This window comes from Balaenoptera ricei, chromosome 10, assembly GCF_028023285.1.
Source record: "Balaenoptera ricei isolate mBalRic1 chromosome 10, mBalRic1.hap2, whole genome shotgun sequence".
Taxonomy (NCBI): Eukaryota; Metazoa; Chordata; class Mammalia; order Artiodactyla; family Balaenopteridae; genus Balaenoptera; species Balaenoptera ricei.
In genome coordinates, this window is record NC_082648.1 from 48,057,626 (window position 1) to 48,085,225 (window position 27,600).

Below are 27,600 nucleotides of genomic sequence, written 5' to 3' on the forward strand. Positions count from 1 at the left end.
GCCTGGGAAAACGGCATGTACTTAGTGGGCTCCAAGATAAAACTGCGAAGCCTTGGATCGTGCTTCGACAGCGGAGTCAGGGTTAAGAGGGGTTTGTTTGTTGCTGAACTACGGTTGCAGAGAAAGGAACAACCCTACCCCTTTTGAAAAGTTTGGCTGGGGTGGGAGTGGGGGCGGAGCCGGGCAGGGGGCGGATTCCGCGGCGGCAACTCCCCGGACGCACGCTGGCCTCAGAGCCCCCCAGCTTCCGTGCCCCCTCGGCTCTGAAACTTGGAGGAGGGTAGGGGTCCAGCATGAAGCCCCCGGACCGCCCCGCCCCTGGCCGCACTGACCGGATACTGGGGGTCATGGGGGGCATGCTCCGCGCATGCGCCCTACCCGGGCAGGAGGGGGTAAGAAAGGGGGACCACGGTGGGGTCGGGGGTCTTTAGGGGGCTTCAGGATGGCTGCACCCCACAACTCAATTTACCGCAAACAAGAATTCTTCGGGGTAGTCGCAGGAATCCAAAAGTTCCATTAAGAGGATCATAGGCACGTTCTTGGGTAAACTGCTCTCTCCACCCCAGCCTTGGCGACGACCCTTTTATAACAAAGTGGATTTTGACAGGAGGGAGAAGGGGAAGCGGGAGGTCTAGGCTGGGCGTGGAGGGCGGGTTTCTTACGATCACTCTGTCCCCGCAGCACCCGAAGAGAAGCCCCCTAGGGCCGGGGGGGACCGAGCCAGAATCTAACTGTATGGAGGGGAATCAGAGAGGGGAGCGCGAACGCGAGGTCCCCGCCTGGGCTCCGCTGCCCGGTAAGAAGCTAGGGGTGGGGTGGGGCACAGTTTGTCATCCTGCGCAAAGTGGCGAATTAAAAAATATGCTGCTCGTATTAGTATAAAGGTTCGCATCTAATTTGCATGAGACCCATATAAACTCTGAGACCTCCACGCTTCTTCTCGCCCTCTAGCCTGCTGTGTGTCCCCCACCTCAGCGGGTCCCGAGCCCCCGCTGGCGTAGTGTCCCCGCGCCCCACCCCTGGCCCCTCGCCAGCCGAGTCTCCAGGACTTCTCCTTAATTGGTGATTAGCCTCAGCTGGAGTCCCGGGCCCTGGAGGAAAGAAGGGTCCGGCGAGAGGGCGGTACCCGGGCTGTGTTCCCCACAAAGAGCTCCCCATTCACGCACCCCCTACTGGGGGACCTTGTCCACCCCTGCGCGGCTAGACACAGTCCCAACCCCAGGACCTCTTCGCACAGGCTAAGGCCCCATCCGCCGCGCCCTTCTCCGCCGCAGAGGCCGAGGGGCGACCCTAGCAGACCCCGCTGCCGGGCTTAACCCCCACCCCAGTGCTCCGCAGTCGGAGCCGGAGATGCGGGAGGGAGAGGGAACCCGGGGCTGGGGAGCCCAGGCTAGAGAGGAGGGGCGGAGGCGCTGGGGACTTGGAGTGGGAACAAGGTGGTGCCTGGGGGAGGGGGAATTGGGGCGGGAACCCGGCACTGGCTGAAGGGGGAAAGCGAGGGAGAAGGCGGAGCTGGGCCGCAGAGGCCCCTCCCCGCGGCGACCCGGCGGCGGGGCCTGTTATTCTGCTCGCCGCTCGGCCGGGACCCGCGCAGCGCCAGTGACTCGGGGAGTCGGCCCCCGCCTCCTCCCCTGCCCGGGCCTAGAACCATCCCCAATCCGGGAGGCCGGAGACGGAGCTGGAGAGGCTGCCGCATCCCGGCCCAGCCTCCTCCACCATCCCTCCCCTTCCCGCTGGACATCTGGACCCTGGGCCCCGCACCGACTGGGTTCCGGAAACCCTCCCCGCCCAGCTCGGTGGCCCGGCCCCGCGCCGCCCTCTCTGCAGAGTCCCCAGCCCTTTTCCAGACCAGACTTCCGCCTACCCCTGGACCCCCCCTTCCCATTCCCTCCCTCCCCCCCCCTCCCCCAGCCTGGAGCGGGGTAGGAGGGAGGGGGGGTGTGCGCCCTGCGCCGTCCCCGCCCCCCGTGATTCCCCCTGCATGGCCCGCCCGGGTGGGGGGTGCGGGGGGGCCTGGGCGCCATGCGGGGGGGGCAAGAGGGGGGTCGCTGTGCCTGTCCCCGCGTGATCCGAAAAGTGCTGGCAAAATGCGGCTGCTGCTTCGCCCGGGGGGGACGTGGTGAGTGTAAGGTCGCGAGGGCCCAGTGTTGAGTGGGGGGCGGGCTGAGGGTTCAGGACTTGTGTCTGTCCCGGCGCTAGGGATTTAGAGGCTGGAGACTATACCTGTGTTTTCCAGGAAAGTGACCTAATAGTTGATCTCTAAGATCCCCTCTTGCCTTCAAATTTCTATCAGTTAAAGTTAAGGAAATTGGGGAAGGGGCAGGGGACTCCTCTCAACTGGGTATGCACAATCCCCTTATGCCTAGACCACATCTTCCCTCAAATTCTTTTGCTGAGAATCTACTTCACATCTGAAGAGGGACAGGGGGATGGAGGAATGAGGGATGAGGAGGGTCTACCAGGGGCTTTTCCCCAAATCACAGCTCCTCTGTCCCTGAGCCCAGGCCAAGGATAACACCGATGAGCTCTCCTCACTTGCCCCCTCTATTGGGTTTGTGCATGTGCTGGGAAGGTGGGCTGCAGAAGTCTTTTCTTTTTATAGTGACTACTGCACTTGGTGGAGGAGGGGTCTGGGGGTGGCAGATGGGCTCTTAAGCTCTTTTTCTCCCCCCCCCCCGCCCTTCTCAGAGAATGGTCTGTACCCATTGCAAGGGGGAGGGTTGTAGGAGAGCAGATGGCCACCCCCAGCTTCCAGTGTCTGCCCGGATGGCTGCCCTCACCCCCATATTGGTGCCATGCTCAGATATGGGGGAACCCCCACATGTAACTGGGGGGTTCCAGGCCTAGGGAGCCAGGTGTTTTCTGTCCTTCCTCCCAAGGGTGTCCTGGTGAAATTTTCTCTCCTGGCCAACTCCAATGAGGATGGCAAGAAAGTGAGCCCTGAGGGAGAGGGGCTGAGCATCACAGAGCAGAGACTCTGGGAGCTCCCTAGGGACCCTGAATCTGGAGCTGAAGCAAAATTTATCACCCCCTTTCTCCCCCTACCCCACCCCCTTAGAATCCTATTCCATTGCTGGCAGTGAGGGGAGTATCTCGGCTTCAGCTGCCTCGGGTCTGGCTGCTCCCTCTGGCCCCAGCTCTGGCCTCAGCTCTGGCCCCTGTTCCCCGGGACCCCCAGGGCCAGTCAGTGGCCTGAGAAGATGGTTGGATCATTCTAAACATTGTCTCAGTGTGGAAACTGAGGCAGAAGGTGGCCAGGCTGGACCATATGAGGTGAGGAGGGAGCACCAGAGAAGCATGTAGGACATCCATGAAGGGTGCTGGGAGAGGGCAGGTTGGGGGGGCCACTGGTCACTGGGGAGATACAGCTACTGTCCCTGACCTTTGAGACTTGACCTCTGGCCCCCAGAACTGGATGCTGGAACCAGCTTTAGCCACAGGAGAGGAGCTGCCAGAACTGACCCTGCTGACCACATTGTTGGGGGGCCCTGGGGATAAGACGCAGGTATGAAGAAATGAGTCTGGCGTGGCTCCCCTCACCCAAGAGGCATCCATTTGCTTACTCTGGGATGTTCTTCCTTACAGCCACCTGAAGAGGAGACTTTGTCCCAAGCCCCTGAGAGTGAAGAGGACCAGAAGAAGGCTCTGGAAAGGAGTATGTAAGTGTCCACACACTCTCTATCCCTGACCCCCGCAGTCGCACAACTTCCAGAGGATTGTCTCTCACATTTTAGATTTGAGACTTGGAATTTCCCCTGAGGTTGGCTGTGGCAATGAAGGGGCTTCTAGTCCAGGAGGGAGGAAGTGGCTAAACCTGTTCTCTTCCCAGGTACGTCCTGAGTGAACTGGTAGAGACAGAGAAAATGTACGTGGACGACTTGGGGCAGATTGTAGAGGTAGCTCCCTTTTCCCTTCCCAGCCCTGGCCCAGCCCTTTCCCTCTCCCCAGGGCTAATGTTAGGAGATGCCTTGTTGCTCCTCTGTCCCACCTTCCCAGTCTCCCCTACATCCTGGACTTCTTGGGGAGGGGAGGTTCCCACCAGGACTGGCTCCACACACTCATGTTCCCACCCAACCTTCCCACAGGGTTACATGGCCACCATGGCTGCTCAGGGGGTACCCGAGAATCTTCGAGGTCGTGACAGGATTGTGTTTGGGAACATTCAGCAAATCTACGAGTGGCATCGAGAGTGAGTGATGGATCCCTGAGAGCGAGGGGAGGGGCATATGTCTGGTGGTCTCTGTATCCTACCCACGGGCCCATTGTTGCCTGAGGAATGTTTGGAGAGACTTCGTGGGGAACACTACCAGGGCAGACAGCTCTGAGTTGCTTGGAGTAGGGGTATTTGACCAGCCTTTTCCCTCCCTACCCCTCCAGCTATTTCCTGCAGGAGTTACAGCGGTGTTTGAAGGATCCTGATTGGCTGGCTCAGCTATTCATCAAACATGTGAGGCTTGAGAGAGTGGGGCCCAGGAGGGGAGGGGCTTGGGAGTGGGTCAGGACTTTCTGGAGATGTGCCCTCTCTCCTCACTCACTCTACTCTTTCTTGAATTTTCCTCCTGTTAGGAGCGCCGCCTGCATATGTACGTGGTGTACTGTCAGAATAAGCCCAAGTCAGAGCATGTGGTATCAGAATTTGGGGACAGCTATTTTGAGGTCAGTGGCTGAGATACCTTGGGGAAAGGGGGACAGAATCATCAGCATGAGCAGGCTTTCCAGGCTGCAAAACCACCCCGTCTGTCCCTGTCCCCAGGAGCTCCGGCAGCAGCTGGGGCACCGCCTGCAGCTCAACGACCTCCTCATCAAACCAGTGCAGAGGATCATGAAATACCAGCTGCTGCTCAAGGTCAGGGCCACCTGTTCCCTGGGGGCACAGCTGGTTGGGATGGCCCTTTCCTCATTCGTCTCCCCAGGGTTCCTAAGGCTCCCCACCCAGACTTCCGGGGGGCCCTCACCTGTGTCCTCAAGGGAGGATGTGAGGGCTTTTGAGGATGTTCTCATAACCTCCCTGAGCATTTCTTCTCTGTGTCTTAGGATTTTCTCAAGTATTATAGTAGAGCTGGGATGGATACTGAAGAGCTGGAGGTGAGTACTCCCAGATCTCATAGGACACACCACGCACACCTCATCTTCTTAGTCTCCTGGGTTCCTCCAGCTCCATGGGTGGTGAAGGGGAAGGCTGGTTGGCGATAGAAACATGGTCTGAAGACGCCTCTTTCCCAATGATGACAGTGCTCTTCTTTTCACTTTTGTCCCAGCAAGCTGTGGAGGTCATGTGCTTCGTACCCAAGCGCTGTAATGACATGATGACCCTGGGGAGACTGCGGGGGTTTGAGGTACAGGGATGGAGTAATGCTCTTCTGCCCCAGGCTGAGCACTCAGGAGATCCTTACAGGGAACTGTGCTCTCCTGGGGCTGACAGGAGATGGTTGGTTGGGAGTGTCAGGGGAAGGAGGGAGGAGCAGAGAGTTGCCCCTTTTCTCTTATTGTTTTTCTCAAAGGCCATTCTCCTTTGGTTTCAGGGCAAATTGACTGCTCAGGGGAAGCTCTTGGGCCAGGACACATTCTGGGTCACAGAGCCCGAGGCTGGGGGACTGCTCTCTTCTCGAGGTCGAGAGAGACGTGTCTTCCTCTTTGAGCAAATCATCATCTTCAGCGAGGCCCTGGGAGGAGGAGTGAGAGGTGGAACGCAGCCTGGATATGTGTACAAAAGCAGCATCAAGGTGGGGAGGGTGTCCCAAGGGAGAGGTCTGACTGGGCTAGGGGAGGCCTCTGAGAGGATGGAGGCCTCTCAGATCCTCTTGGATTTGTTGGAGGGGACAGGAACCAGAGAGGGCCTGAAGAATTTGGGGGCTACCTCTTGTTTGCCAATCCAGGTGAGCTGCCTGGGACTGGAGGGGAACCTCCAAGGCGACCCTTGCCGCTTTGCACTGACCTCCAGAGGGCCAGAGGGTGGGATCCAGCGCTATGTCCTGCAGACTGCAGACCCTGCGGTCAGTCAGGCCTGGATCAAACAAGTGGCTCAGATCCTGGAAAGCCAGCGGGACTTTCTCAATGGTGAAGCTCTCACCCTCCCTCCCCGACATCCTCCCTTGGTCCTTGGATCTCCTGAATCCCTCACCGCCCAGTCTCCAATCCCTGCCCTCACCCCAGCTTCTCCCCATCCCTCATCCTCACTTTTCCACTACTAGCTCAAGATTTAGTAACTCAGAATCCCCTAAAGCCTCAAGCGACTTACATTGGCCGACAGTTCTTGAGAGCAGAGCCCCTGGGAAAGGGCGTGTCTCTGCTGTAACCCTCCTTCTGTCCCTTTGTTTGCCCCAGCACTGCAGTCACCCATTGAGTACCAGAGACGGGAGAGCCAGACCAACAGCCTGGGACGGCCAGGAGGTCCTGGGGTGGGGAGCCCCGGGAGAATTCGGCCTGGAGATCGGGCCCAGGTCAGCACACACACACCCATCAATGGCTTTCTTCCCTCCCTGCTGCTGTTTCCCAAAGGGCAGGTGGCCAGAGTCCCCCTGTCCCTGGACACACAGGTATGAGGAATGGAGTTCCCTGGTTGTAAGGGCAGAATGGGGAGGTCCTCTTTTGTTCCAGGATCCCCAAACCTCCTTCCCCCGTATCGTTCCTTTCTTCCACCACCTTCCTTTTGTCTGCCCCTTCCTACCTCCCATCTCTCGCCCTCCCCCACTCCAGTTTAACCCTGGGAGAAGCTGATGGTCTCAGATAATCTAAGATGTCTGGCAAGAGGGGGTGGCTTGACTAGGGGCTTACACTGACAAGAGAGGAGTGAGGGTGGATTCCTGAACTTTTTTGATCCTCTGACTTGAGTCTCTCTTCAGGCCTCCAGTGACATCCCCCAGGCTCCTCATGACTCTCCTCCAGTTCCACCAATTCCAAACTCCCCTCCCTGCCAAGCCAGACTTGCCAAGCTGGATGAAGATGAGCTGTAACTGGTGAAGGCCATGGGGGTGGTGCTGACTCAGCCACTCTGTTCCCCCAGGAACTGCAGGGCAATCCTTCTGGCAGCGCCCCAGAATTCCTCCCTCTTGGTGTATCTGGAGGGTGGGCAAGGCTGGGAGTGTCAACTTGGAGGAGGGAACCTAGACTCAGAAAGACTTCTTTCTGCTCAAGGAACACAGGTTCCTTCAGCCCCCACCCCTATACATGCATCACAGGTCCCCCCAAAAGGAGGATATGTGGGTGGGTAGGAGGGCTGGGGCAAGGGCCAGACAGAAACTATTGGTTTTGTTTTTGATTTTGTTTTTTCTGTTTTTTGAGAATAAAGGTTTTGTTATATCACTAAAGCTGCTGTCTTGGCAGAGGGAAGGGGAAGCTGAAGTAGGGGTAAGTGGGGTAAAGGGGTATGGAAGAGATCAGCTGGCCCCTCAGATCAGTTATTTGAGGAGGGGTCTGGTGAAAGGAGAAGGGTGCGGGATGTAAGATAAAAGATGTAATTATCTTTGTCCCTCACCTGCAGTTGCAGCATCTCTCAGTCTAGACCTGGAGCTTAGGGCTACTGGAAAACCCCAGAACCTTGACGTATCCTCCCCTTTACCCAGTCCCTCTTTCCCTCCCCTCTGGTCTCTGTTCTAGACCCCACTGGAAAGCCCACTGTGGGGTGACTTCCCACCATTCCCCCCAACACCCAGATTCTAAAGCACCGAATGCCCAATGTACCTTTCTTTCTGGGGCCACCATGTTCAGCTGAGGGAACACGGGGAGGTGGAGAGGATGCTGGGGGCTGTGGCCCCTTCTGGCTCTGGGTATCCTTATTTTTGCTGTCTGGGAGGTTGTAAGGCATATCCATACTGAGCAGGAAGGGATTCTTCTTCAAGCCACAGACCCAAGAGTGGAGAGCCCAAAGGGGTCTTCACCCCTCCCAACTTCTGGGGCAGCCCCTGGGATAGAGAGCCAAATGTGCAGAGATCCATGTCCAGATGCCCTGTCCTGGGTCCTTGGGCATCGGTGTGTCCACTGTGTCCATCTGTCCCCTGGGCCCAGTCACGTGTACTTGAGCTTCCTCAGCAGACAATAGACTGCTGGGGTGGGAGGGTGAGGAGGAGCTGGAGTCTCCCTGTGGGCCTGAGGTCTCTCTGGCCACAATGGGGGGAGGGACCTCTAAGGTGGAGGGGACAGGACGTACAGCCCAGATAAGACTTCTGGGGAACAATAGGAGGAATTGAAGAGGGGAGACCCACCCTCACTGTACCCCACCCCCAGGGCTTTGGGGTCAGGGACTGGGGAGGGGTGCTAAGGATTCTTGTGAATGGAGGAGGGGATGGGGCAAATAGAATTCTGGAGCTCAGAACCTTTGTATCTCTTTAGGGACCACAGGGGTACATGAGGTGGGTGGGTGACCCTTTTGTGCTTAATTTAACCACATATGTGTTGTAGAGTGCCCACTTTGTGAATAGCACTGGTATGTAATAAACAGTGCTTCAGTGTTTTTGGCTTCTGAGAAATAAAATCAAAGTTCCCTGTCTGTTCAGTGTTCCCCCTGAGGCCCTGAACTGGGAATTTAGGCCCAGCCACTCCCAGCAGAGAGGTGTGTGTGTGGCAGGGCGGTTCTCTATCCAACCGTATCCAATAGCAGCTGCTTCCCATCTAGATAGTTTGTGAGACAGCTGAGGCCAATGGAGCCCCTTACACTTTCTGGGGACAAGCTGCGCCCCATGAGGATTTGGGTCTGGTGGGGGAAAGGGAGGTTGGAACGCCGCTGAATCTTCTTGTGGGCAATGCAGCGGCCCTGGGAATGACCAGTAACCCTAGAGGAGTCAGCGTCTGTCTTCGCCCAAGGTGCAGATGCGGAAAGGAACCGGGAGCGAGAAGGCGGGAGTCAAAAGACCTAGGAGCGGTAAATAGTGGGTGTTGGGTGATGGGGCGCGTTTGTCTTTTGCCCTACCTCTCTGGCTCCTACCCCTTTCCACAGCCATCCCTCCCCCCATAGCAGGCTGCAGAGCGAGCGATCCGGCCAAGGATGTCTGAGGAAACGCCTAACATAGAGACACCCCCTCCCCAAGGCGCAGCCGGCTCCTGACTGTAGAAGGTCCCCAAGAGAGGGCGCCCTCCAGGACGGGATTGGACCCTGCTTCGCGGAGGCGGGACCCGGGGCCCGCGGGCGGAGGGGTATTTAAGACTGGGCGGAGTTGGAGGTGGCCGAGGGCAAAATGAGTGGGCTACCCGGTGCCAGCACCTGCCCAGGTCCGGGAGAGGCCTCCGACCTTAAGTCCCCCCTGGGCGCCAAGTTCAGGGAACCTCTTACCGAGGCTCGGTTTCAGCAGCTCTTCGGGGACGCAGAGCAGGAGGCCGAGCTACTCGCGGAGCCCCGCTGGTCGCGGCTGCGCCGGCTTTGGAGGCGGCGGGCCCGCGCCTGTTCCGGACCGGGGGCGTGGCGCCTGCTGCGGGCGCGGCTGCCCCCGCTGCGTTGGCTGCCCCACTACCGCTGGCGGCCCTGGCTGCTCGGGGATGCGGTGGCCGGAGTGACCGTGGGCATCGTGCACGTGCCCCAGGGTGAGCGGCGCCAGCAGCAGCCTGTCAGGGGCCCAAGCTCTAGAGGGCTTCGGGTTGGCACGGGGCCTGGGAACCGGTAGCGAAGTGGTGGGTTAGTGTGGCTTGAGGGCTCGGCGACAGGGACCTGAGGCCAAGTTCTGGGTAAGGACAGTGGAGCTCCATCAGATCCCCACCCCCAGCTCCCCTCATCTGTGCAATTATGCGCGAAGTCTTGGACACGGTCCGGCTCAGGGAACTGGAGAGAGGCCGGACGCCTGCCCCCCAGGACGCGGCCGACACAGATCTCTGACCTTATCCGCCCCACGACCTCCCATCGAGGCCCGTTAACCCCTCAGTTCCCTCATGTGGCGTGATTTAGAGTCCCCGGGCCAGCCTCCAAGAGTGCGGGAAGGGAAGGGCAGTCCTGGAGGCTGGGCACCCTGCCCCCTAACCCACACACCGGAGACCTTTCCTTCCACTACTCCCCCAGGCATGGCTTTTGCTCTCCTGACCTCTGTGCCCCCAGTGTTCGGACTCTACACTTCTTTCTTTCCCGTCCTCATCTACACCTTGTTGGGTACTGGGAGACACCTGTCCACCGGTGAGTGACCCAGTGACTCCTCTCCTCTGTGGGGTGGAAAGGACAGGGGTTTGAGGCTTCCGTTCTTGTAAGCTCCCTCGCCCTTATTCCCGTCTTCACGTCCCCTGCCTTCCCTTCCGCCTCTACCGCTACACTGCCGTGAACCTCTGACCTAGGCAGTGCTCGCTGCGGGAGCTGAGTGGGTGCAAAGAGGCGGGAGTTTACTCGGACTTTTCCTCTCCATGAAATTTGGTTAAAATGAATGTCTCTACGACTTGGAAGAGGGGAAAGGAGATACGCTGTCGCCCACAGGAGCAGGCAGTCCCCAGGGCGTCTGCAGGAGGGGGCAGGGACGCAGTTGGGAGAAGTTTTTTCCCGGCGGGTGCTCCCTCCTTTCCCCCCTCACCGCTGGTTCCGAGCTGCTGCACCAGCTCTTGGCCCCAGAGTCTTCACCTGAGCAGCAAGCCTTCTAGGAGAGGGCGTCTGACGGCAGCATCCTGGGCGGAGAGCGCGAAGCCTGGGCTGTCGCCGCGCCCCAGGTGGCACAGCTGGTGATCTCTGCATTTGTCCCCCGGCCCTAGGAACTTTCGCGGTACTCAGCCTTATGACGGGCTCGGCCGTGGAGCGGCTGGTGCCTGAACCCCTCGAGGGGAACCTGAGCGGCATCGAGAGGGAACAGCTGGATGCTCAGCGGGTTGGTGCGGCTGCGGCCATGGCCTTCGGGAGCGGGGCACTGATGGTGAGGGAGGACCTTGGGGGAGGACCCTGAGGGAATCCACGCTGGGGGCCCGGGGAATTGGGCCAGGGGAGAGGGAGGGACAAGTCTCCAGCACCGGTCTAGGCGGGAGAGGTGCGCGGACAAGCTGGTGCACTGCGCCGGGGCTGGTCTGCTCCTTCTCTAGTGGTGATGGCGCATCTTCTCCCCCGCAGCTGGGAATGTTCGCGCTGCAGCTCGGCGTCCTGGCCACCTTTTTGTCGGAGCCTGTAGTCAAGGCGCTGACCAGTGGGGCCGCCCTGCACGTGCTCGTGTCCCAACTGCCTAGCCTTTTGGGGTTGCCCCTCCCGCGTCAGATCGGCTGCTTCGCTCTCTTCAAGGTGAGGGTGGGAGAAGAGCGAAGAGGCTTCTAGCGGTCCCGGGAAGAGGGAAACCCGTAAAGAAAGGAAGGGCGGCGAGTGGAGGGATAGTGTGTGGCACGGGCGGAGAAAAGGTCAGAACCACGTGGCTGAATGAGGGTCGCTGAGGAGGTGGAAGCCCTGATGGGAGCCAGGAGAGAAGGCCTCGCCTCAGTCTGGTGGGTTCGCGCTGGGGGCAGTCTACCCTGGCCCCAGGCCCTCTGCTCACTGCCCCTGCCCGTAGACGCTGGCCGCCGTGCTGACGGCGCTGCCGCGGAGCAGTCCCGCCGAACTGACCGTCTCGGCACTCAGCCTGGCGCTGCTCGTGCCCGTCAAGGAATTGAACGTGAGGTTCCGAGACCGGCTGCCCACCCCGATCCCAGGGGAAATCGTCATGGTGAGGATGGGGTCCCAGCCCCGTGCACCGCACAGACCCTGCCCGTCCTGTAGGAACTGGCCGCTGCCGCCCCCTCGTGGAGTGCAGAGAGGTCACAGATGAGAGGTCCTGCTTACATGTGTACTTTTCCAGGCCTCTTCCCAGAACACTTTGACCCTCGGGAATCCCCCACCCAAACCTCCCCCCTTCTCTCAAAAAGCTGGCTGTAGGCGTCTTAGAAAGCCTTCTTCCTCCTTACAGCGCCCCCTTGCGGTGTCGCTCGCCACGGCACCTCCACTCCCGTCTCTCCCCTCACCGGTCCTGCACTGTAATTCACGGTTTATCCTCCTTCCCGCGTCCACCTACGTTTCTCTCTCTCCCCAACTAAACGGGCTCTCCTCGTCTCCACAGATACCCCATATATCCCGTGATATAACCCAGCTTCCCTGCTTAGAATGGCTCGATTGTACCTCTTGATATCCACCATCCCTCATAGCAGCCCCCTCTTACTTCCTCCCGTCCATCTCTCTCCATAGCTCCAGGCATACATCATTCTTCTTTCCCATCCCCACTTTCCTTCACTCTAAACCAGTTGTTAGGCACCCATCCCCAAAACATCCCAGCTACCCCAGTTGCTGGGCTCCTGCAACCACCTAATCCTGCGTTGCAATCCTCTCTCATATTGAGCTCCTTCTAGCGTCTGCCAGGGGCCTATCTCCTCCCATGCTCTAATTTGCTCTCTTTCCCAGGTGCTTCTGGCCTCCGTGCTCTGTTTCACCTCTTCCCTGGACACAAGATACAACGTCCAGATAGTTGGACTGCTGCCCGGAGGGTAAGAGAGAATGAAAAGGCACCAGTTTTCTTTTCTCACAACTCTCCCACCCAACACCTTCCCCTGTCCTGCCCTATGCTATTTCCTCTCTCTTGCTCGTATCCTTGTTATACCCAACCCATCCTCACCATGGATTCCTCTCTCTCTAGATTTCCCCAGCCTCTCCTCCCCAGCCTGGCTGAGCTGCCCAGGATTCTGGCCGACTCGTTGCCCATGGCACTGGTTACCTTCGCAGTGTCTGCCTCCCTGGCCTCCATCTATGCAGACAAGTACAGCTACACTATTGATTCCAACCAGGTGTGACTTTGAGTGAGGACCCCAACCTCATTCAGGAGACAACCCCCTAATGTGATTCCCCCCTCCCAGCCATGCCTTTGTCTCCTCTTCATCTCACTGCATCCCTCCAGGAGCTCTTTGCACATGGTGTCTCCAACCTCATCTCCTCCCTCTTCTCTTGCTTTCCCAACTCGGCCACATTGGCCACAACCAGCCTACTAGTGGATGCTGGTGGGAACACACAGGTAAGAGCACGTCCTTGGGTGAGGAGAAGGGGGGAGGGGCATCCAGGTTGGGTGGTGGTGGAACAAGTGGAAGATTGGCAGATCCCCAGTTGGCAGCTCTATAGAGAAGGATGGAATTCTGTGAGGGAAGGTGAGTGAGGAGATGGGATTACCTGGGTAGGAGGTATAGAAGAGAAGAAAGGTCCATTAAGACCTTTGTAGACTCTAAGCACTGAAAAAGTTTATGGTGCCCTATATGTAGTTCAAAATAAGAACAATACTAATCTGGAAAATAAATTTAAGAAACAAAATTCTGGTGTTTTTCCTTGTGAGGACATTTTCTTTTAAAAAGAAATATCACATTTCAAAGTCTCTCCCTTATATTTTTGGTTTCCTGTACTTTGTTGGTGCCCTAAGCATGTGATTAGCCTGCTTTTAGGGTCATCCAACAGTGGCTTTTAAGATGAAGGTACGCTGGTGGGGGAGGGATAAATTGGGAGATTGGGATTGACGTATACACACTACTATATATAAAATAGATAGCTAATAAGGACCTACTGTATAGCACAGGGGACTCTACTCAATACTCTGTAATGACTATGGGAAAAGAATCTAAAAAAGAATGGATATATGTATATGTATGACTGATTCACTTTGCTGTACAGCCGAAACTAACACAACATTGTAAATCAACTATGCTCCAATAAAGTTTTAAAAAAAGATGGAGGTAGGCTACAAAAATAGGGATGTTGAACTATATCTTGGGGCAGACCAGCAAATGACAGGCATTTAATTGGGGGAGGGGAAAGGTAGGTGTGAGCGGCAGAATATCAAGAAGGGGGTTGAGGGGTGAAGAATATCAGTGTGGAAGGGGATTTGGGAGGAGGGAGACTTCCAAGGAGGATGAGGCAGAGTAGGCAGGGAGACCAACTCTCACGTGGGGGTGGGTGAGGTTCCCTTCCTTCTTGCTTCCATCCCTCCTTCCCTCTAGCTGGCAGGCCTCTTCTCCTGTATGGTTGTCCTGTCTGTGCTGCTGTGGCTGGGGCCTTTCTTCTACTATCTGCCCAAGGTAAGCAGCAGAGGAGGTGGAGGGGTGGCTGGGAGGGGTGGCGACATCCCTGCACACTGGGGTGGTCAGCTTACCTCCTCTGCCCCAAGGCTGTCTTGGCCTGCATCAACATCTCCAGCATGCGCCAGATGTTCTTCCAGATGCGAGAACTTCCACAACTATGGCGCATCAGCCGCGTGGACTTTGTGAGAAATGGCAGCATTACCCTCGGACGCCCCCTCCCATTTACCAGCATCCCCAGCCTCTGCCCTTGATCAAAGCTAATTGTCCCGGTCCTAAGTTCTGCAACCCACCCACCCCCAACATGTATACCTCCTAATCCCTTTACTCAGAGACAAGGTGAAGGGTGGAGCTTAAACCTCTTCAGACCTGAATATTTGTAACTCCCCAGATGGTTCAAGGTCTGGGGTCATTACACTTGGTGTGTATCCCCTATTAGGTCCATCCCACTCCTTCCTTCTGTCATTGTTTCTACTTTCTCCTGGGCCATCCCTCCCCATCACTTGCCCCGGCAGTCACTGCCCCTGGACCCCTTTCCCTGGCAGTGATGGCCTGGCATTTCTTTTGGTCATTTCGCTCCCATCCATGTCCTGCAGGCTGTGTGGATGGTCACATGGGTGGCTGTCGTGACCCTGAGTGTGGACCTGGGCCTGGCTGTAGGTGTGGTCTTCTCCATGATGACTGTGGTCTGCCGCACCCAGAGGTGGGAGTAGAGATGAGGGGAGTCAAGATGAGAGGAGGGAAGAGAAAAGAGTGCTTGGGGTGACTCTCCAGCCAGGTCAGGCTGGGAATCTGACTCCAGCTTCCTGCCCAGGGTACAGTGCCTGGCACTTGGACTGGCTGAGGGGACAGAGCTCTACAGGCCACTCAGAGAGAGTCACAAGGTGGGTGGGCTACAGCCAAAGAAGGAAGGGAAGATTAGACTTGGATGTTTCACTGACCCTCTGACCCCTTAGCTCCTCCAGGTCCCAGGGCTCTGCATCCTGAGCTATCCAACACCGCTCTACTTTGGGACCCGTGGGCGGTTTCGCCGCATCCTGGAGTGGCATCTGGGGCTTGGAGAAGGAGGCAAGGTGAGGGACTTGGTCAAAGGGGAGTATGGCTTCTTTGGGGGTGGGAGGCAGGTGGGTGTTCTGAGGGGGGGTCATTGTGCTCAAGGGGTGCATGTTCGTGCTTGTGTCTCAGAGATGGTGACTACCCTTTTCTACTCACAGGAGGCCCCAAAGACAGATGGCCCACCTGATGCAGGTGAGATGGGATGACAATGAGGGAGATTTGGGCACAACCCATGGAGGCATCTGGGTACTCCTGCCTTCTGCCATCCTAGTTGCTGAGCCTGTCAGAGTGGTAGTCCTAGACTGCAGTGGTGTCACCTTTGCAGATGCTGCAGGGGCCAGAGAAGTGGTTCAGGTGAGGGAGAGGGTAGGTTAAGGAGAAAGTCCCCTTGTCCCACGAATCCTCTCTGATATAGGATTTAACCCCCTGCTCTCCCCCCTCCCCCCACCCCACGTAGCTGGCCAGCCGATGCCGAGATGCTGGGATCCACCTTCTCCTGGCTCAGTGTAATGGTGAGATGTGGAGGATGGAAGGGATCTGGAGACTGGGGAGTGACTGGATGCTTTGGGGGAAGGAAGAGGACACGGTGTAGATGTAGGACCTGAGAGCCTGACCCCTTCTCCACACAGCCTCAGTGCTGGGGACACTGACCCAGGCAGGACTCCTGGATAGAGTGACCCCAGAACAGCTGTTTGTGAGTGTCCAGGATGCAGCTGCATATGCCCTGGAGAGACTGGTGAGGCGGCAATAGCAACGGGAATGGAAGCCAGGAGGTGCTGGGCTATGGCGAAGGAGGTGTGAGTCAGTGACTGAAGATCCAGGCAGAGGGATTTGTGAAGGGGGCTGAAGAGGGAGATGAAGGAAAGGGGTGGGGATGAAGTGATTAGTCTATATAAGACTAAACCAGGGAGACTGGGCCCAGCTGTGGGTGAAGAACTGAGGAATTAAGCTTCCAAAGCAGGCAGTGTACCCCTGAGAGGACTGCCAAGTTTGGGGTGAGGGAGGGGGGCACCTAATCTACTTCTGACATGTCCCTTCCCTTTTCCAGGAGCTCACTGGTCCAAAGACTTGCACAGTGTGGGTCTGACCCGGTCACGTGGAGTGTGCAGGGTCCCAACAGCATGTGTGTGAGGAGGGCCAGGGTCCCTGAGCCCCCTTACTTAATGTAACTAATAAAATGAAGCTGAGAGCCTCTGGGGTTCATGAAGTGAGTCTGGGTGTCTGCACACAGACCCTTGGTGCCCCGTTCCTCCATGCGCACAGCATTGCAGAGACACAACTGAAAATGGCTTTCACCTGTATGTTCACTGGTCCCCACACCAGCTCCCGTCACCAGTTCTCTCCATGGGGTGGCGCTGCAGTCGCTGCACAGAGTCCTGGATCCAGGGATGCGAGGGAGGCCCAGCCCTGGGAATATATACTGGGGGCTTCCCCACCCCCTTGGTCCCCAGGAGATGAGAGGAGAGTGTTTCCGCTTTAGGTTTTTAGAGTCCCCGTGGGCTCTTTGGCACTTGGAAAGCAACCCCCCCACTTCCTGCCCTATGGGAAGGGGGTGGGGGGAGGACTTGGCACTGGCTGTGGGATGAGTTATGGCTCCATCATGCCCCTGGGCACTCGCAGAAAGGAGGAATGTCACCAGGACAAGCCCCTATTTGGGATCAAGTTCTGAAGGAGATTGGGGACAGTCAGTGGAGTGGTCACTGGCTGGTGGGTTTGCTAGATATTCCTGGCAGGGGCAAGGAGGTAGGCCCAGCCTGACAGTTGCAAGGCCCTGAGTGGCCGTCACTCTGAGGTCATGCACTGGAGCCGGTGTTTGAAGAAGAGCAGGCGGTGTTTGGCCACCTGACTTTCATCCAGTGATCCCGGGTAACGGTATCGAGCGTAAGTCTCTGCGCTAGCATCCCTTGATGTCCAAGGCAACTTCAACTTGGATGCATGATCCACAACAACGTCTGAGCAGGAGCCCACCCGAAGAGTACCAAGTCCATCCAGGAAGAATTCTGGGGGTGGAGGAAAGGCGAGTACACAATGAAGGGTCTTGAGGATACAGACGCCCCACCATTAAAGGAGAACTGAGATTTGGGATATGCTGGGTGCATATAGCAAAGACCCCATTTCTAAGGACCTTGGGCACGTAAATCAACCCTTTTGAGTCTTAGTTTTACTCTTGTATAAAATGGAGTCAATATCCTTACCTCGTGCTTTGAAAACTGATCCTCCGCCCCACCCCCCGCCCCGCCCTGCCCCGCCCCGCCCCCAACACACACACACCCAGAGGTTCAATAAATGCCGAATGGGCTGCTCCGAGGTGGTCTGAACCAGGGGATACGGCTGGGAGCGAGATAAAGGTGCAGGTGACAGTGGTGGGGAAGTTCAAGACGGACCCAGCAGTTGTACTGGCTGGGGAGGTTTAAATGATGTTCGGGGCTGGGAGGGTGGAAGCTCTCTCTCTTGCCCGGGCACAGGTCTTGGTAAATCTTCGTAGAACTGCTCTAGGGGCCCCAGTAGCAGCCGTGGGCTCCGCGGGGGTGGTCGGGGAGTAGTACCCAGGGCCCTTGGCGCCTTACTGCACCGAGCCCAGCCCAGCGCCCCGCGGGGTCCCTGCCGGGCCCGGCCAGGAGGGGGCGCCACTCACCCAGGTGCGCCACGCGGCTGAGGCGCGGGTCAAAGCCGACCTCGCGCACCTTGTCAGTGCGCGCCAGGAAGAAGTTGACCACGCCGTCGGTGACCACGCACCCTGGGAAGCCGACGAGCTCGTGGTGGAAGCCGCGCTTCTGCCGGAGGCAGTTCCCGCGGCCTGGCGCGCCGGGCTCCACGCTCAGCAGCTGCCGGTAGGTGGTGGCGAAGCCGGAGATCTCGCGCACCGCGCCCCCCACCTGCCGGGGCGGGAGGACGGCTGCAGGCGGGGCGCGGACCGGAAGGGGATCCTCTCCCCCCCAGGGCGGCTCTCCTGCCCCGTCCTTTCCCGCTTCTCCCCTGCAGGACCCAGATAGTGCCTCAGGCTCCGCTTCGTCGTCCCCTCCCGTCCCAGGGCTGGCTGCCCTCAGTCGGGTCTACCGGCCGGCCGCGGCCTCAGTCGGCCGAAGGCCCTCCTCCCATCCTACATCTCAAGGCCCCTCCCCTACCAGGTCCAGCGGCGTCCGCTCCAGCACGTCCACAAGCCTCTCCAGTCGTGTCCGCGCCGTGAAGACGAAGTCGTCGTCCACCCACAGCACGTACTTGGTGGTTACTTGGGATACGGCCAGGTTCCGGCCTGCGAACCAGCCCTGGGGAAGGGTAAGTACGGTTGGCGATGCTGTCGAGATAGCACGTAGCCCTCTGCCACCTTTCCTCCTCACTCCTGACCCCTCTCAACAGCCTATGCCCCTCTCCAAACTTTCGAGTGCTTACGAATGGCCGGGAGCTAGGTAAAAAATGCATTTCCCACTTGTGCGAGGCGCTGAGTCAGTGTTCTGGGGGAGGGTATTGGAATGCATTTAATTACTGAGTTCATTCATTCATCAACTATTTATTGAGTCCCCCAGTAGGTGCTAAGCACCATTCTAAGAATGCAGCGCTAATAAGACACACGATTCCTGCTCCCGTGGAGTTTACATTCCAGAAATCCTCATGGTTAACAGGCGCCTCAGTGATTCTGAGGCAGGTAATCCTGGAATCACTATTCTGGAGACTGCAGACTGAGGGTGCGCCCCCTCCCGGTGCCCTGTGGCGCACAGTTCAGCCTCGCTGGCCGCGCACCTTGCCAAAAGGCATGAGATAGTGCTCGATGTGGGGACCTCTAACACTCTCTGGCTTGTCGCTGTCGTCGGCGATTACCACTGTGACTGTCGGGTAGAAGCGGCGGATGCTGGCGATGAGTGCCCGTAGCCGATTGTAACGAAGGAAGGTCTTAGTGGCAATGGTGACCAGAGCGCTGATGTTGTACTGGGCTGGGAGAGAGGGGCAGGGTTAGGTGCAGAGGAGAGTAGGGAGTGAGGAGCAGGGAGACATCTCCCAGGAATGTCTCCCAACTTGTCGCCCTCTCCCAACTTGCTCCCCATCAGGGCTGGATCTATGTCCCTGAGCACACCAGTCTCACCTCCCAGGGATGGAGACCCAGGTGGGTACAGCTGAGGGCTGGGTGGGTGTCTTATGCGTATGGTGAAGGCAACTTCGTGTCCCTCGGTGGAGAACCGGACTGGGAAGAAAGGACATGAGATGTGGCCCCTAGGGCTTGGACAACATTGTCTTTTCAGTAAATCAATATTTAAGCGCCTACTCTGTGTAGCACTTTTCTAGGCCCTGTTAGACAAGAATGCAAGGTTCTTATCCCCATGGAACTTACATTTTAATGGGTGGGAGAAAGATGATAAAAGAGTTCATTAGAAGCTAACTTTTATTGAGCATTTACTATGTGCCAGGCACTTTTAAAATTACCTTAAATATATGAACTCACTTAATCCTCACAGTAGCCCTATTAAGTAGATTCCTACTACAGAAAAAGAAGGCACAGAGAAGTTAACATGTCCATAATTACCCAACTATTAAGCAACAAAGCTGGGATAGGAACCTAGTCAGTCTGGTTCCAGGCTAAGTAAATAAGAAAATTCAGATACAGATAAGTATTGAATAGAAAATAAGACAAGTAATGTGATAGTGAAGAGGAGCCATTTGAGCTGAGATCCAAATGATAGGAAGGAGCCAGCTATGCAAAAATCTGCGGGAAGGGCATTCTAGGCAGAGGGAACAGCAAGTGCAAAGGCTCCAAAGTGGGAGTAGGTTTGGTATAGAAGCTTTGGAGAGAAGCAGGAGGGCTGTGTTATGCCCCTTTTGCTAGAGGAGAAATGGGGGCTCTGGGAGATAAAGCCCTTTGCCCTCTAGTAAGTGGTGGGCTGGGAATAGAGCTTGAGTCTTCTGGCTCCTGGGGCAGGTCACTTCCTGGGGCCCCCATGGTTGGCCTGAAGGGGGGACACACCCAAGGCTCGGGTTTCCCTGTGGCCTGCTCCAGCCCCAGATGAACAAAGGCCCCTTCTCTCCCTCCCTGGCCCTGCTGGCCCAGCTGAAATGCCCATTGTGTAGCTGGGCAGCGCTGGCCATCGCCCGAGTGTCTCCCACACCCTCTGCCACTTGCTCGCTCCTGCCTTTCTGGGTTCCCTGTGTTCACCCAGCCTGTTACTACCTCCACCTGGGCCTCGCACCTATGTCTGCTGTGTTTGCCTGGTAGCTTCGGCTGCTATAAGTGACCAGTTGCAGCTGCCGATTGAGTTGGTCCAGCCCTGGGCTGGCGAGGGTGAGATCTGGCTGCCCCTCTCCAGTGAGAGTCACTCCAGTCACTTCCCCTGCCACGTCCCAGGTGCCCAAGGAGGCAGTCAGGTTCACCTGGGAGAGGGGATTGGAGAGTGCAGGGTGAGGCCCTAGACCCACCTCTTGCCTCCCTGGTTCCTCCATCCCTCCTTTGGCAGCCTTGTTGCCCTCCCGGCATCCTTAATGCCCACCTGGCCTCCTCGCCCTCCTGTTTCTTCTCACCTGGTATACCTCCTGACCAGAAGTGGCCTGCAGGCTCAGTCCTGGGAGGAAGGAGAGGGGATCAAAATCACAGACAATCTGGAATTCCTCATTTTCTCTCCCCTCTTTCACCACACACAGCACAGAGTTTCTCATGCATCCCTCTTGTTGAGGCCACAGCAGGGCACATTGCGTGGCATAGCCCAGAGTAACTGATTTTTTACTCCTTCCCATCAAAGCAGTAGCTCTTCTGTGGCCTGCCCTACCTGTCCACCTAACTTCGGCCAGTCAGCAAGAATAGACCCTTCTCCCCAAACCTCTCCAGTCACTGTCTTCTACAATTCCTGACAATCTTAGAGTCCCTTCTGTCCCCATCTCCCACCTCATGAGCCCTCCCTGACCTCAAGTCTCCCTTTCATCAGAAGTCCCCCACCTCCCATTCCAATCTTCCCTCATTCTTCCTCACCCAACCTGGGCTCTGCCAGCCCCCACTGTGGCTTAGGTCATCCCCTAGGACCGTTCTCCCCACCTGGCACCAAGATGCTCCTGAGGGGCTGGACCTCCACACCCTGCAGGGGGTACTGTAGTGGGGAGTTGGCAGGGGCTATGAGCAGCTGGTCAGCAGCAGACTGGCTCCTGGCAGTGAAGGAGGGGGAGGACAGAGGAGCAGTCAGGGGGAGACGGGCTCTCCCTCCTGCCACACCCACCCTCCAGGCTTCCCACTGCTCTCCCCCTACAGAGTCATGCCCTCCCTTCCCACTTGTACCGGTACCTTGAAAGGAAGGCCTGGAACTCCTGCTCCCTCAAGGCAGACGCAGCCCTCAGCTCCTCAGAGTCAAAGGCCTTGGTGAAGTCAATGGCTTGGACCTGCCTCTGGAAGGGGAGGTGAAGGCTCCCCCCACTGGATTCACAACTGCAATTGTTTGTGGACAGCAGCCTGGAGCCGGGAGGAAGGGTCCTCAGAGCCCAGCCATGCAGCTCACTCATCCCACAGAACATTTACACAGGACCCACATCTTGGCCTTTCAACCCTGTCCATCCAGAATCTGTCCCCTTAAACACTGCTCTTCAAATAGTCCCCAGGAGGAGGAACCACCAAAGGGATGACCCATCCCCTAAATCTGGATTTTACAGAGGTGTAGAATAGGGCCAATTGCTAGATGTTCAGAGTTGCCTACACGCCATTAGGACCCCACCTGGACTGTCCTTTCACAAGGAATCACCAGGACTCAGAAAGTCAGGGCCCTCCCCTGACTGCACACCCTCCCTTCCCCATACCATGACAAGGTTCTTGGAGGACAGATTTGTCCCCCCAGCCAGCACAAGACTCAGTAGCCCCCTCCACCTCCCACTTCACCCCTCCGCAACCAGTCGGGGGGAACCCAGGCATCAGAGCTCAGCAGTGGAGGAAACAAAAGCTTCCCACGCCGCCCCCCCAGCGAGTGCCATGCCGGTACCACGACTCCTTGCACTCACCCCACCGCTTGCTCCTTGATCCTGACTGGGATGTGTGCGTACCGGGGCTCGGGGGCAAGACCTGGCAATTCTGGCCTGGGGTTGCCCTGCAGGGGCGTCCACAGCGCAAGAGGTGCCTGGAGGCCCGGTGCGACCCGGGTGCTCGCGTACAGGAGCCCCAGCGAGGCGCAGGCCAGCAGCAGGACCAGCACACAGAGGGCCCGGCGGCCCAGCCGCATCCTGGGTGGGCGGTAGGGGTGGGAGAGTGAGAAAGGTGGGCAGCGAAGGCGTGGGTTGGGGCCCCCGCGCTTCCAGAGGCTCCTGCCGGCCACCCGGGGCTCTCCACATCTCGCGCGCCAGGATTTGCATAGCGAATCGGTACCCCTGTCCCCCTCCCCTCACTCCCCGGGCCTCGGGTCTCCCGGCCTCCTTTCTTCTCTCCCTCTCCCGCATCTCGCTTTCCTCTCACGCCCGAGGCCGGGCATCTTGAAGCAAGAGACCGTTGGAGGTAGTGGTTTCGACGCGGCGGCTCATAAGTAGAAGAGCACCATTTTATTAGAACAGCTGATGTTCCCGAGCCCGCCACCTCCCCTGGCCCGCGCATCCCCCAACCCCTCAGTCCGAGCATCACCTGGCCCCGGCTGGGCTGCAGAGGGCAGCGCCACACCTTGCCTGTCATGAAAAATGCAGAATCACGCCCGCGCTACTGGGTGGCCCCGGCGGAGGTGACCCCGTGAGTGGCCTCGAGAAGCCGTGCGGGGGGGGGACAAGGTGGACCGGCGTGCGCGCCTGCTCCCGCCTCCGGCTCGGCCCCTTATCCCGCCCGGGCACTGACCTGTCTAACGCTCTGAGGCCGCCGCAAGATTTCGGTCCGGGCTGCGCCAGGCTCTCAGCTCCGGCCTGGGGGTCCTCATGGGGCTGGAGGCGGCCTGATGGGGGAGTCGGGTGTGAGGCTGAGAGTGAGGGGAACCTCCTGCCTCCCGAGCGCGCCCGACCCCTCCCGCCTTCGGACTCTCCGGGCTTTGTAGACCAAGGCGCTGGGGTGGTTCTGGGCGTTTCCTGCGGGGGTGGGGATCGGAGTCGAGAAACCGCCGCACCCCAGTCCCAGAAACAAATCCGGGGCTCCCCGGTACCCTGTTCCACTTGCTGGGCCGGGAGAGGTCGGGCCGCCGCCCGGCTCTTCAGTTCGCGGTGCCGCGCGGCTCAGCTCCCGGGCTGGTTGCGGCGGAGGATCCGGCCACTCGCGGGGGAAGGCGAGCGCTGGGGCGCCTTCTGGTGGACGCCGAGGACATTGCGGGGGCGCCCCCCTCCCCCTCCAGCCCTTCGCCTCCGAACCCTGGCATCTCCCCCGCCTGCCCCCGATCCCAGTCACTCTATTCCCTATTCGTTCGGAGCCGCCCTCTCATCTAGACTGTAGGCAAGGACAGGAGACAAGGGCTTTGGGAAGAGTTGGGGCGGAGGCGCCCTGTAACCCCATTTCGAGGAAGATTCGGGTATTTAGGGTGAGATAAAGGAAGACAGACAAGACTCTGGAAAATAAAAAAATGCCTGGCTAAGAAAGAGTTTCACAGCCTCCCTCCCATCCTCGCCTCCCCCGCCCCCCAATCCCCAACCCCAGTTATCTAACGAACACTCAGTGATGTACCAAACACTCAGCGATTCAAGGGCCTGCTTCTTCTGACTGCTCCTTGTTGCAGATTTGCGGGAGGAAAGAAACCCCAAACAGTGGCTAGATTGGTTGTAGTTCTGCGTGCAAGCTGCAGACCTGTAGACTCCCTTCTTTGTAGCTGGATTCTTGACGCTGCCGTTAAGTTCCGTGGTTCCACGGTTCTAATAAAAGATGTCACGATTTAATAGGGAAAAAAGATATAATAAGAAATGTAAAGCAATGAAAATGTGGGGACGGGGAGAGGGAAGGATGGATTATTGGGTGAATTGTGTACAAAGAAATGACTAATCAGCTGGGGGAAAAGTGGGATTCTCACCCTCTTTACACCAAAATAAATTCCAGATCTATCAAGTATTTCAGTATTAAAAGTGAAACCACAAAGAGCAGTAAAATAATTCATGGAGTTTGTTTTGTTTTTTACAGTCTTGGAGTGGGGAAGAGATCTCTAAGCAAGATATAAAAGGAAATATTAATACATATTAATATTAATATAAAAAACTTGAGTGAAAAAATTTCTATAAACAAACTTGAGAGATGACAAACTGTGAAAAAGTATTTGCAACATGTAAGACAGATAAAGGTATGCTTTTCTTAAGAGCTCTAAAACATCAGTGAGAAAAAGTGGGGACTTCCCTGGCTGTCCAGTGGTTGAGACTTCACCTTCCAGTGCAGGGGTGCAGGTTCAATCCCTGGTCAGGGAGCTAAAATCCCACATGCCTTAGGCCAAAAAACCAAAACATAAAACAAGCAGTATTGTAACACATTCAATCAAGACTTTAAAAATGGTCCACATCAAAAAAAAAAAAAAAAAAAACTTTCTTTTTTTTTTGAGCTTAAAAACAATTGTATTTAAGAAGTACATTAAAGTTGCTTCCTTATAATTAATTATTATTAATACTAACATTGCCATAAAAGGTAGGCTGGAAGTACTATCAGTCTTTTTTTTTTTTTTTTTTTCACACACACACACTGTATTTTATTTTTACAAGAGATAAATAGACTGACACCAAGCATTGTACATGGATGACCACAACAAAAGCAACAATGATTGCAATTACCAAACCTGAAACACACTCATACTATGTCATAATATTGACATTCAGTCCAGTAATCCTCCACTGCAACAGCTCCTTTACTTTGCAGTGAAAATTGATTTGTATATTCTTTGCCTCTGAGTCCTTGTGGGATTTTTTTTTTTTTAATTCAGACAGAAAGTCACAAAAATTATACTCATCCTCATCAGTTCACTCAGTCCCATGTAATTAATTTTCTTTTTTTCATCTTGATCTTTTGTTAAAAAAAAAAAAAAAAGAAAAAATGATCAACTACCGCCAAATGAACAAAAATTGTGATTAGGCAGTTGACAGAAAAAGTGAAAATGGCTTTTCAAATATATGAAATTATACTTGACCTTATTCATAATAAATAAAATGCAAATTAGAATAACAATGAAATGGTTTTTTGATTACCAAGTTAGTAAAGGTCAAAGAGCTTGCTAGCACATTGAGTGGTCAAGTATTTGGAGAAACAGTCACTACCATACATTGTTGTGAGTGTAAACTGACACAACTTAGAGCAATTGGCCAATCTATTAACACTTAAAATATTAATCATTTAAATTTTAAATATTAGTAAGTTAAAATTTTAAAGACATGGTTCAGTCAGACAATGGGACACTGGGTTAATCTATATCTATTGATACTGGATGATATCCAAAGCTGTTAAGAAAAATAAACAAGGTACAGAACAGCGTATATAGCTGGCTCCTGAGTGTCGGTTTTAGCTTCTGGGTTTGTCCAAAATCTGGAAATGAAGTGCTGCCGTAATAAAAACCTAAAAATGTGGGAAAGACTTTGGAACTGGGTCTTGGGTAGCAGCAGGAAGGAATTTGAGGAGTGTTAGTGAAAGACCTAAGAATGTTGAAGAGCATGTTAGTAGAAGCCTCATGTCCTTTAAGGAGGCTGCTGATAAAGAGAAGTGAGGAAAGTAGGGAAATTGAAGGAAAGGGAGTCCTTGTTATTGATACATTTAGCAACATTGTCACCAGCAGTGAAGTGGAAAGTAGAAACTATACTAATGAATTGGGGATCTCATTGAGGAGATTTCCAAGCAGAATGTTGAAAGTGCCATCTGGTTTCTTCTTGTTGCTTTTTTTTTTTAAAATAAATTTATTTATTTATTTTTGGCTGCATTGATTCTTCGTTGCTGCGCGCGGGCTTTTCTCTAGTTGCGGCGAGCGGGGGCTTCTCTTGTTGCAGAGCACAGGCTCTAGGCGCCTGGGCTTCAGTAGTTGTGGCATGCAGGCTCAGTAGTTGTGGCGCACGGGCTTAGTTGCCCCGCGGCATGTGGAATCTTCCCGGACCAGGGCTCGAACCCATGTCCCCTGCATTGTCAGGCGGATTCTTAACCATTGCACCACCAGGGAAGTCCCTTTTTTTTTTTTTTTTTCTTTAAATATTTATCTATTTATTTATGCTCTGGGTCTTAGTTGCAGCATGTGGCTTGTAGTTGCGGCATGCGGACTCTTAGTTGCGACATGCATGCCGGATCTAGTTCCCCAACCAGGGATCGAACCCAGGCCCTCTGCATTGGGAGTGTGGAGTCTTACCCACTGGAGCACGAGGGAAGTCCCTCTTTTTGTTGCTTATAGTAAAACATGAAAAGAAAGAGATAAGCTAAAGGAAGGAATGAGAACAAAAAGGATCTGGGGATTGTTGGGTTTGAAAATTCCTAGCCTCTCCACGGACAAATGAGGCTAATATTTAAAAAATGGCTTCCAGGCAAAGATCATATCTAAGGAATGCTCAAGAAAACATGGTCTGAAAATGAAGCCAAGGAGGTGAACATAAATTCTTTGTTAAGAAAGAGTTAAGGCAGTGCCTCAGAGAATAGTTCAGTTTAGCAATAGGACTCTCAGTGATCAAAGAAGAAGCTCAAGGAAGAGAAAGGTTTATCTAATAATATTTGTGAATATGGGTTTCATTTGATGTAGTTAATCTCAATAAGATTCACAGGAGACCTATAAAGATTTTAAGAGAACTGTATCTGCAGAATTTCATTGGTGATAGAATGATTCTCTCTCATCATTCTGATAAATATTTGCTGTTTTAAGTCCCCCAAGTTTGGAGTAATGTATTACATAACAATAGATAACTAATACTGAATATTATACAGTTGACCTTGAACAATGAGAGGGTTATGGGCACCAACCCTCAAGTCGAAAATCCATGTAGGGACTTCCCTGGTGGTCCAGTGGTTAAGACTCCACATTTCCACTGCAGGGGGCGCAGTTTAGATCCCTGGTTGGGGAACTGGTCAGAGAACTAAGATCCCGCATGCCATGAAGTGCAGTCAAAAAAAGAAAAGAAAAGAAAATCCGTAGTCAGCTCTCCATACCTGGGGTTCTGCATTCACGGATTCAACCACCCATGGATCGTGTAGTACTGTACTATGTATTTAGTGGAAAAAAAAAATCCTCATATAAGTGGACCCGCACAGTTCAAACATGTGTTGCTCAAGGGTCAGCTGTATAGACTGAGAAGAAATGGTCTGCAACTATACATGATAACTCATAATGCTGAAAGAAAAAAAGCCAAACACAGAAGATTACATTCTGTTAGATTCTTTTTATTAAAGTAGAATACAGGCAAAATTTATCTGTGATGTTTATAGTCAGGATCATGATTATCTTTGAGGGGTGGAGTAGTAACTAGAAGGGATCAAAAAGAATCTGGGTGCTAGATGGTAAATGTTAAATTTCCCAAAGTTGATAACTGTGGTTACCTAAGAAAATATCTTTGTCCTTAGAAAACATACTCTGAAGTATTAAGAGATAAAGTGGCATGATGTATGTAATTTACTTTCAAATGACTTGGGAAAAGAAATAATAAATAATACAGTGTGTATGTGTTGCATATATATGTGCATGTGATATATACAATATGTAATTTATATGTCATTAATTTAATAATTAT

At 55.0% G+C, this 27,600-nt stretch overlaps 3 protein-coding genes and 1 long non-coding RNA gene across 11 annotated transcripts; 3 read left to right on the plus strand and 1 right to left on the minus strand.

The window, feature by feature from the left end:
• Positions 1–220: 220 nt before the first annotated feature.
• ARHGEF25 (Rho guanine nucleotide exchange factor 25) lies at positions 221–7,307 on the plus strand. 6 transcript variants are annotated; one of them, XM_059936311.1, is made up of 16 exons: positions 225–392; positions 682–796; positions 3,059–3,273; positions 3,410–3,505; positions 3,586–3,659; positions 3,830–3,896; positions 4,086–4,189; positions 4,378–4,447; positions 4,567–4,656; positions 4,754–4,846; positions 5,035–5,085; positions 5,259–5,336; positions 5,523–5,723; positions 5,877–6,057; positions 6,325–6,536; positions 6,843–7,307. In XM_059936311.1, exons 1-16 carry the CDS (start codon positions 294–296, stop codon positions 6,951–6,953), a joined length of 1,857 nt encoding a protein of 618 aa, XP_059792294.1. In that variant the 5' UTR covers positions 225–293; the 3' UTR covers positions 6,954–7,307. The 6 variants fall into 6 exon arrangements, with proteins under 6 accessions (XP_059792293.1, XP_059792294.1, XP_059792296.1 ...); XM_059936313.1 differs by having other exon boundaries at positions 226–392; positions 6,325–6,440; XM_059936315.1 differs by lacking the exon at positions 225–392 and adding an exon at positions 459–531.
• Positions 7,308–9,140: 1,833 nt separating this feature from the next.
• Positions 9,141–16,225, plus strand: LOC132373338 (solute carrier family 26 member 10-like). 2 transcript variants are annotated; one of them, XM_059936309.1, is made up of 18 exons: positions 9,141–9,513; positions 9,983–10,093; positions 10,654–10,811; positions 11,003–11,167; positions 11,430–11,582; positions 12,311–12,393; positions 12,543–12,690; positions 12,801–12,914; positions 13,885–13,962; positions 14,052–14,147; positions 14,559–14,665; positions 14,777–14,846; positions 14,919–15,035; positions 15,177–15,210; positions 15,290–15,372; positions 15,476–15,530; positions 15,648–15,813; positions 16,067–16,225. In XM_059936309.1, the coding sequence occupies exons 1-17, from the start codon at positions 9,171–9,173 to the stop codon at positions 15,767–15,769; spliced, it is 2,037 nt and encodes a 678-aa protein (XP_059792292.1). In that variant the 5' UTR covers positions 9,141–9,170; the 3' UTR covers positions 15,770–15,813; positions 16,067–16,225. The 2 variants fall into 2 exon arrangements, with proteins under 2 accessions (XP_059792292.1, XP_059792291.1); XM_059936308.1 differs by having other exon boundaries at positions 15,648–15,754.
• A 94-nt stretch (positions 16,226–16,319) lies between these two features.
• Positions 16,320–22,854, minus strand: B4GALNT1 (beta-1,4-N-acetyl-galactosaminyltransferase 1). Of its 2 annotated transcripts, XM_059936318.1 has the most exons (11): positions 22,793–22,854; positions 21,979–22,197; positions 21,275–21,439; positions 21,032–21,138; positions 20,524–20,564; positions 20,196–20,376; positions 19,097–19,195; positions 18,757–18,947; positions 18,144–18,284; positions 17,654–17,894; positions 16,320–17,018 (listed from the first exon to the last, which is right to left on the minus strand). In XM_059936318.1, the coding sequence occupies exons 2-11, from the start codon at positions 22,194–22,196 to the stop codon at positions 16,801–16,803; spliced, it is 1,602 nt and encodes a 533-aa protein (XP_059792301.1). In that variant the 5' UTR covers position 22,197; positions 22,793–22,854; the 3' UTR covers positions 16,320–16,800. The 2 variants fall into 2 exon arrangements, with proteins under 2 accessions (XP_059792301.1, XP_059792300.1); XM_059936317.1 differs by lacking the exons at positions 19,097–19,195; positions 22,793–22,854 and having other exon boundaries at positions 21,979–22,211.
• Positions 17,511–19,117, plus strand: LOC132373341 (uncharacterized). Its single transcript, XR_009505408.1, has 3 exons — positions 17,511–17,849; positions 18,147–18,294; positions 19,062–19,117. It is a non-coding gene; the product is annotated as an uncharacterized LOC132373341 (long non-coding RNA).
• Positions 22,855–27,600: the final 4,746 nt, after the last annotated feature.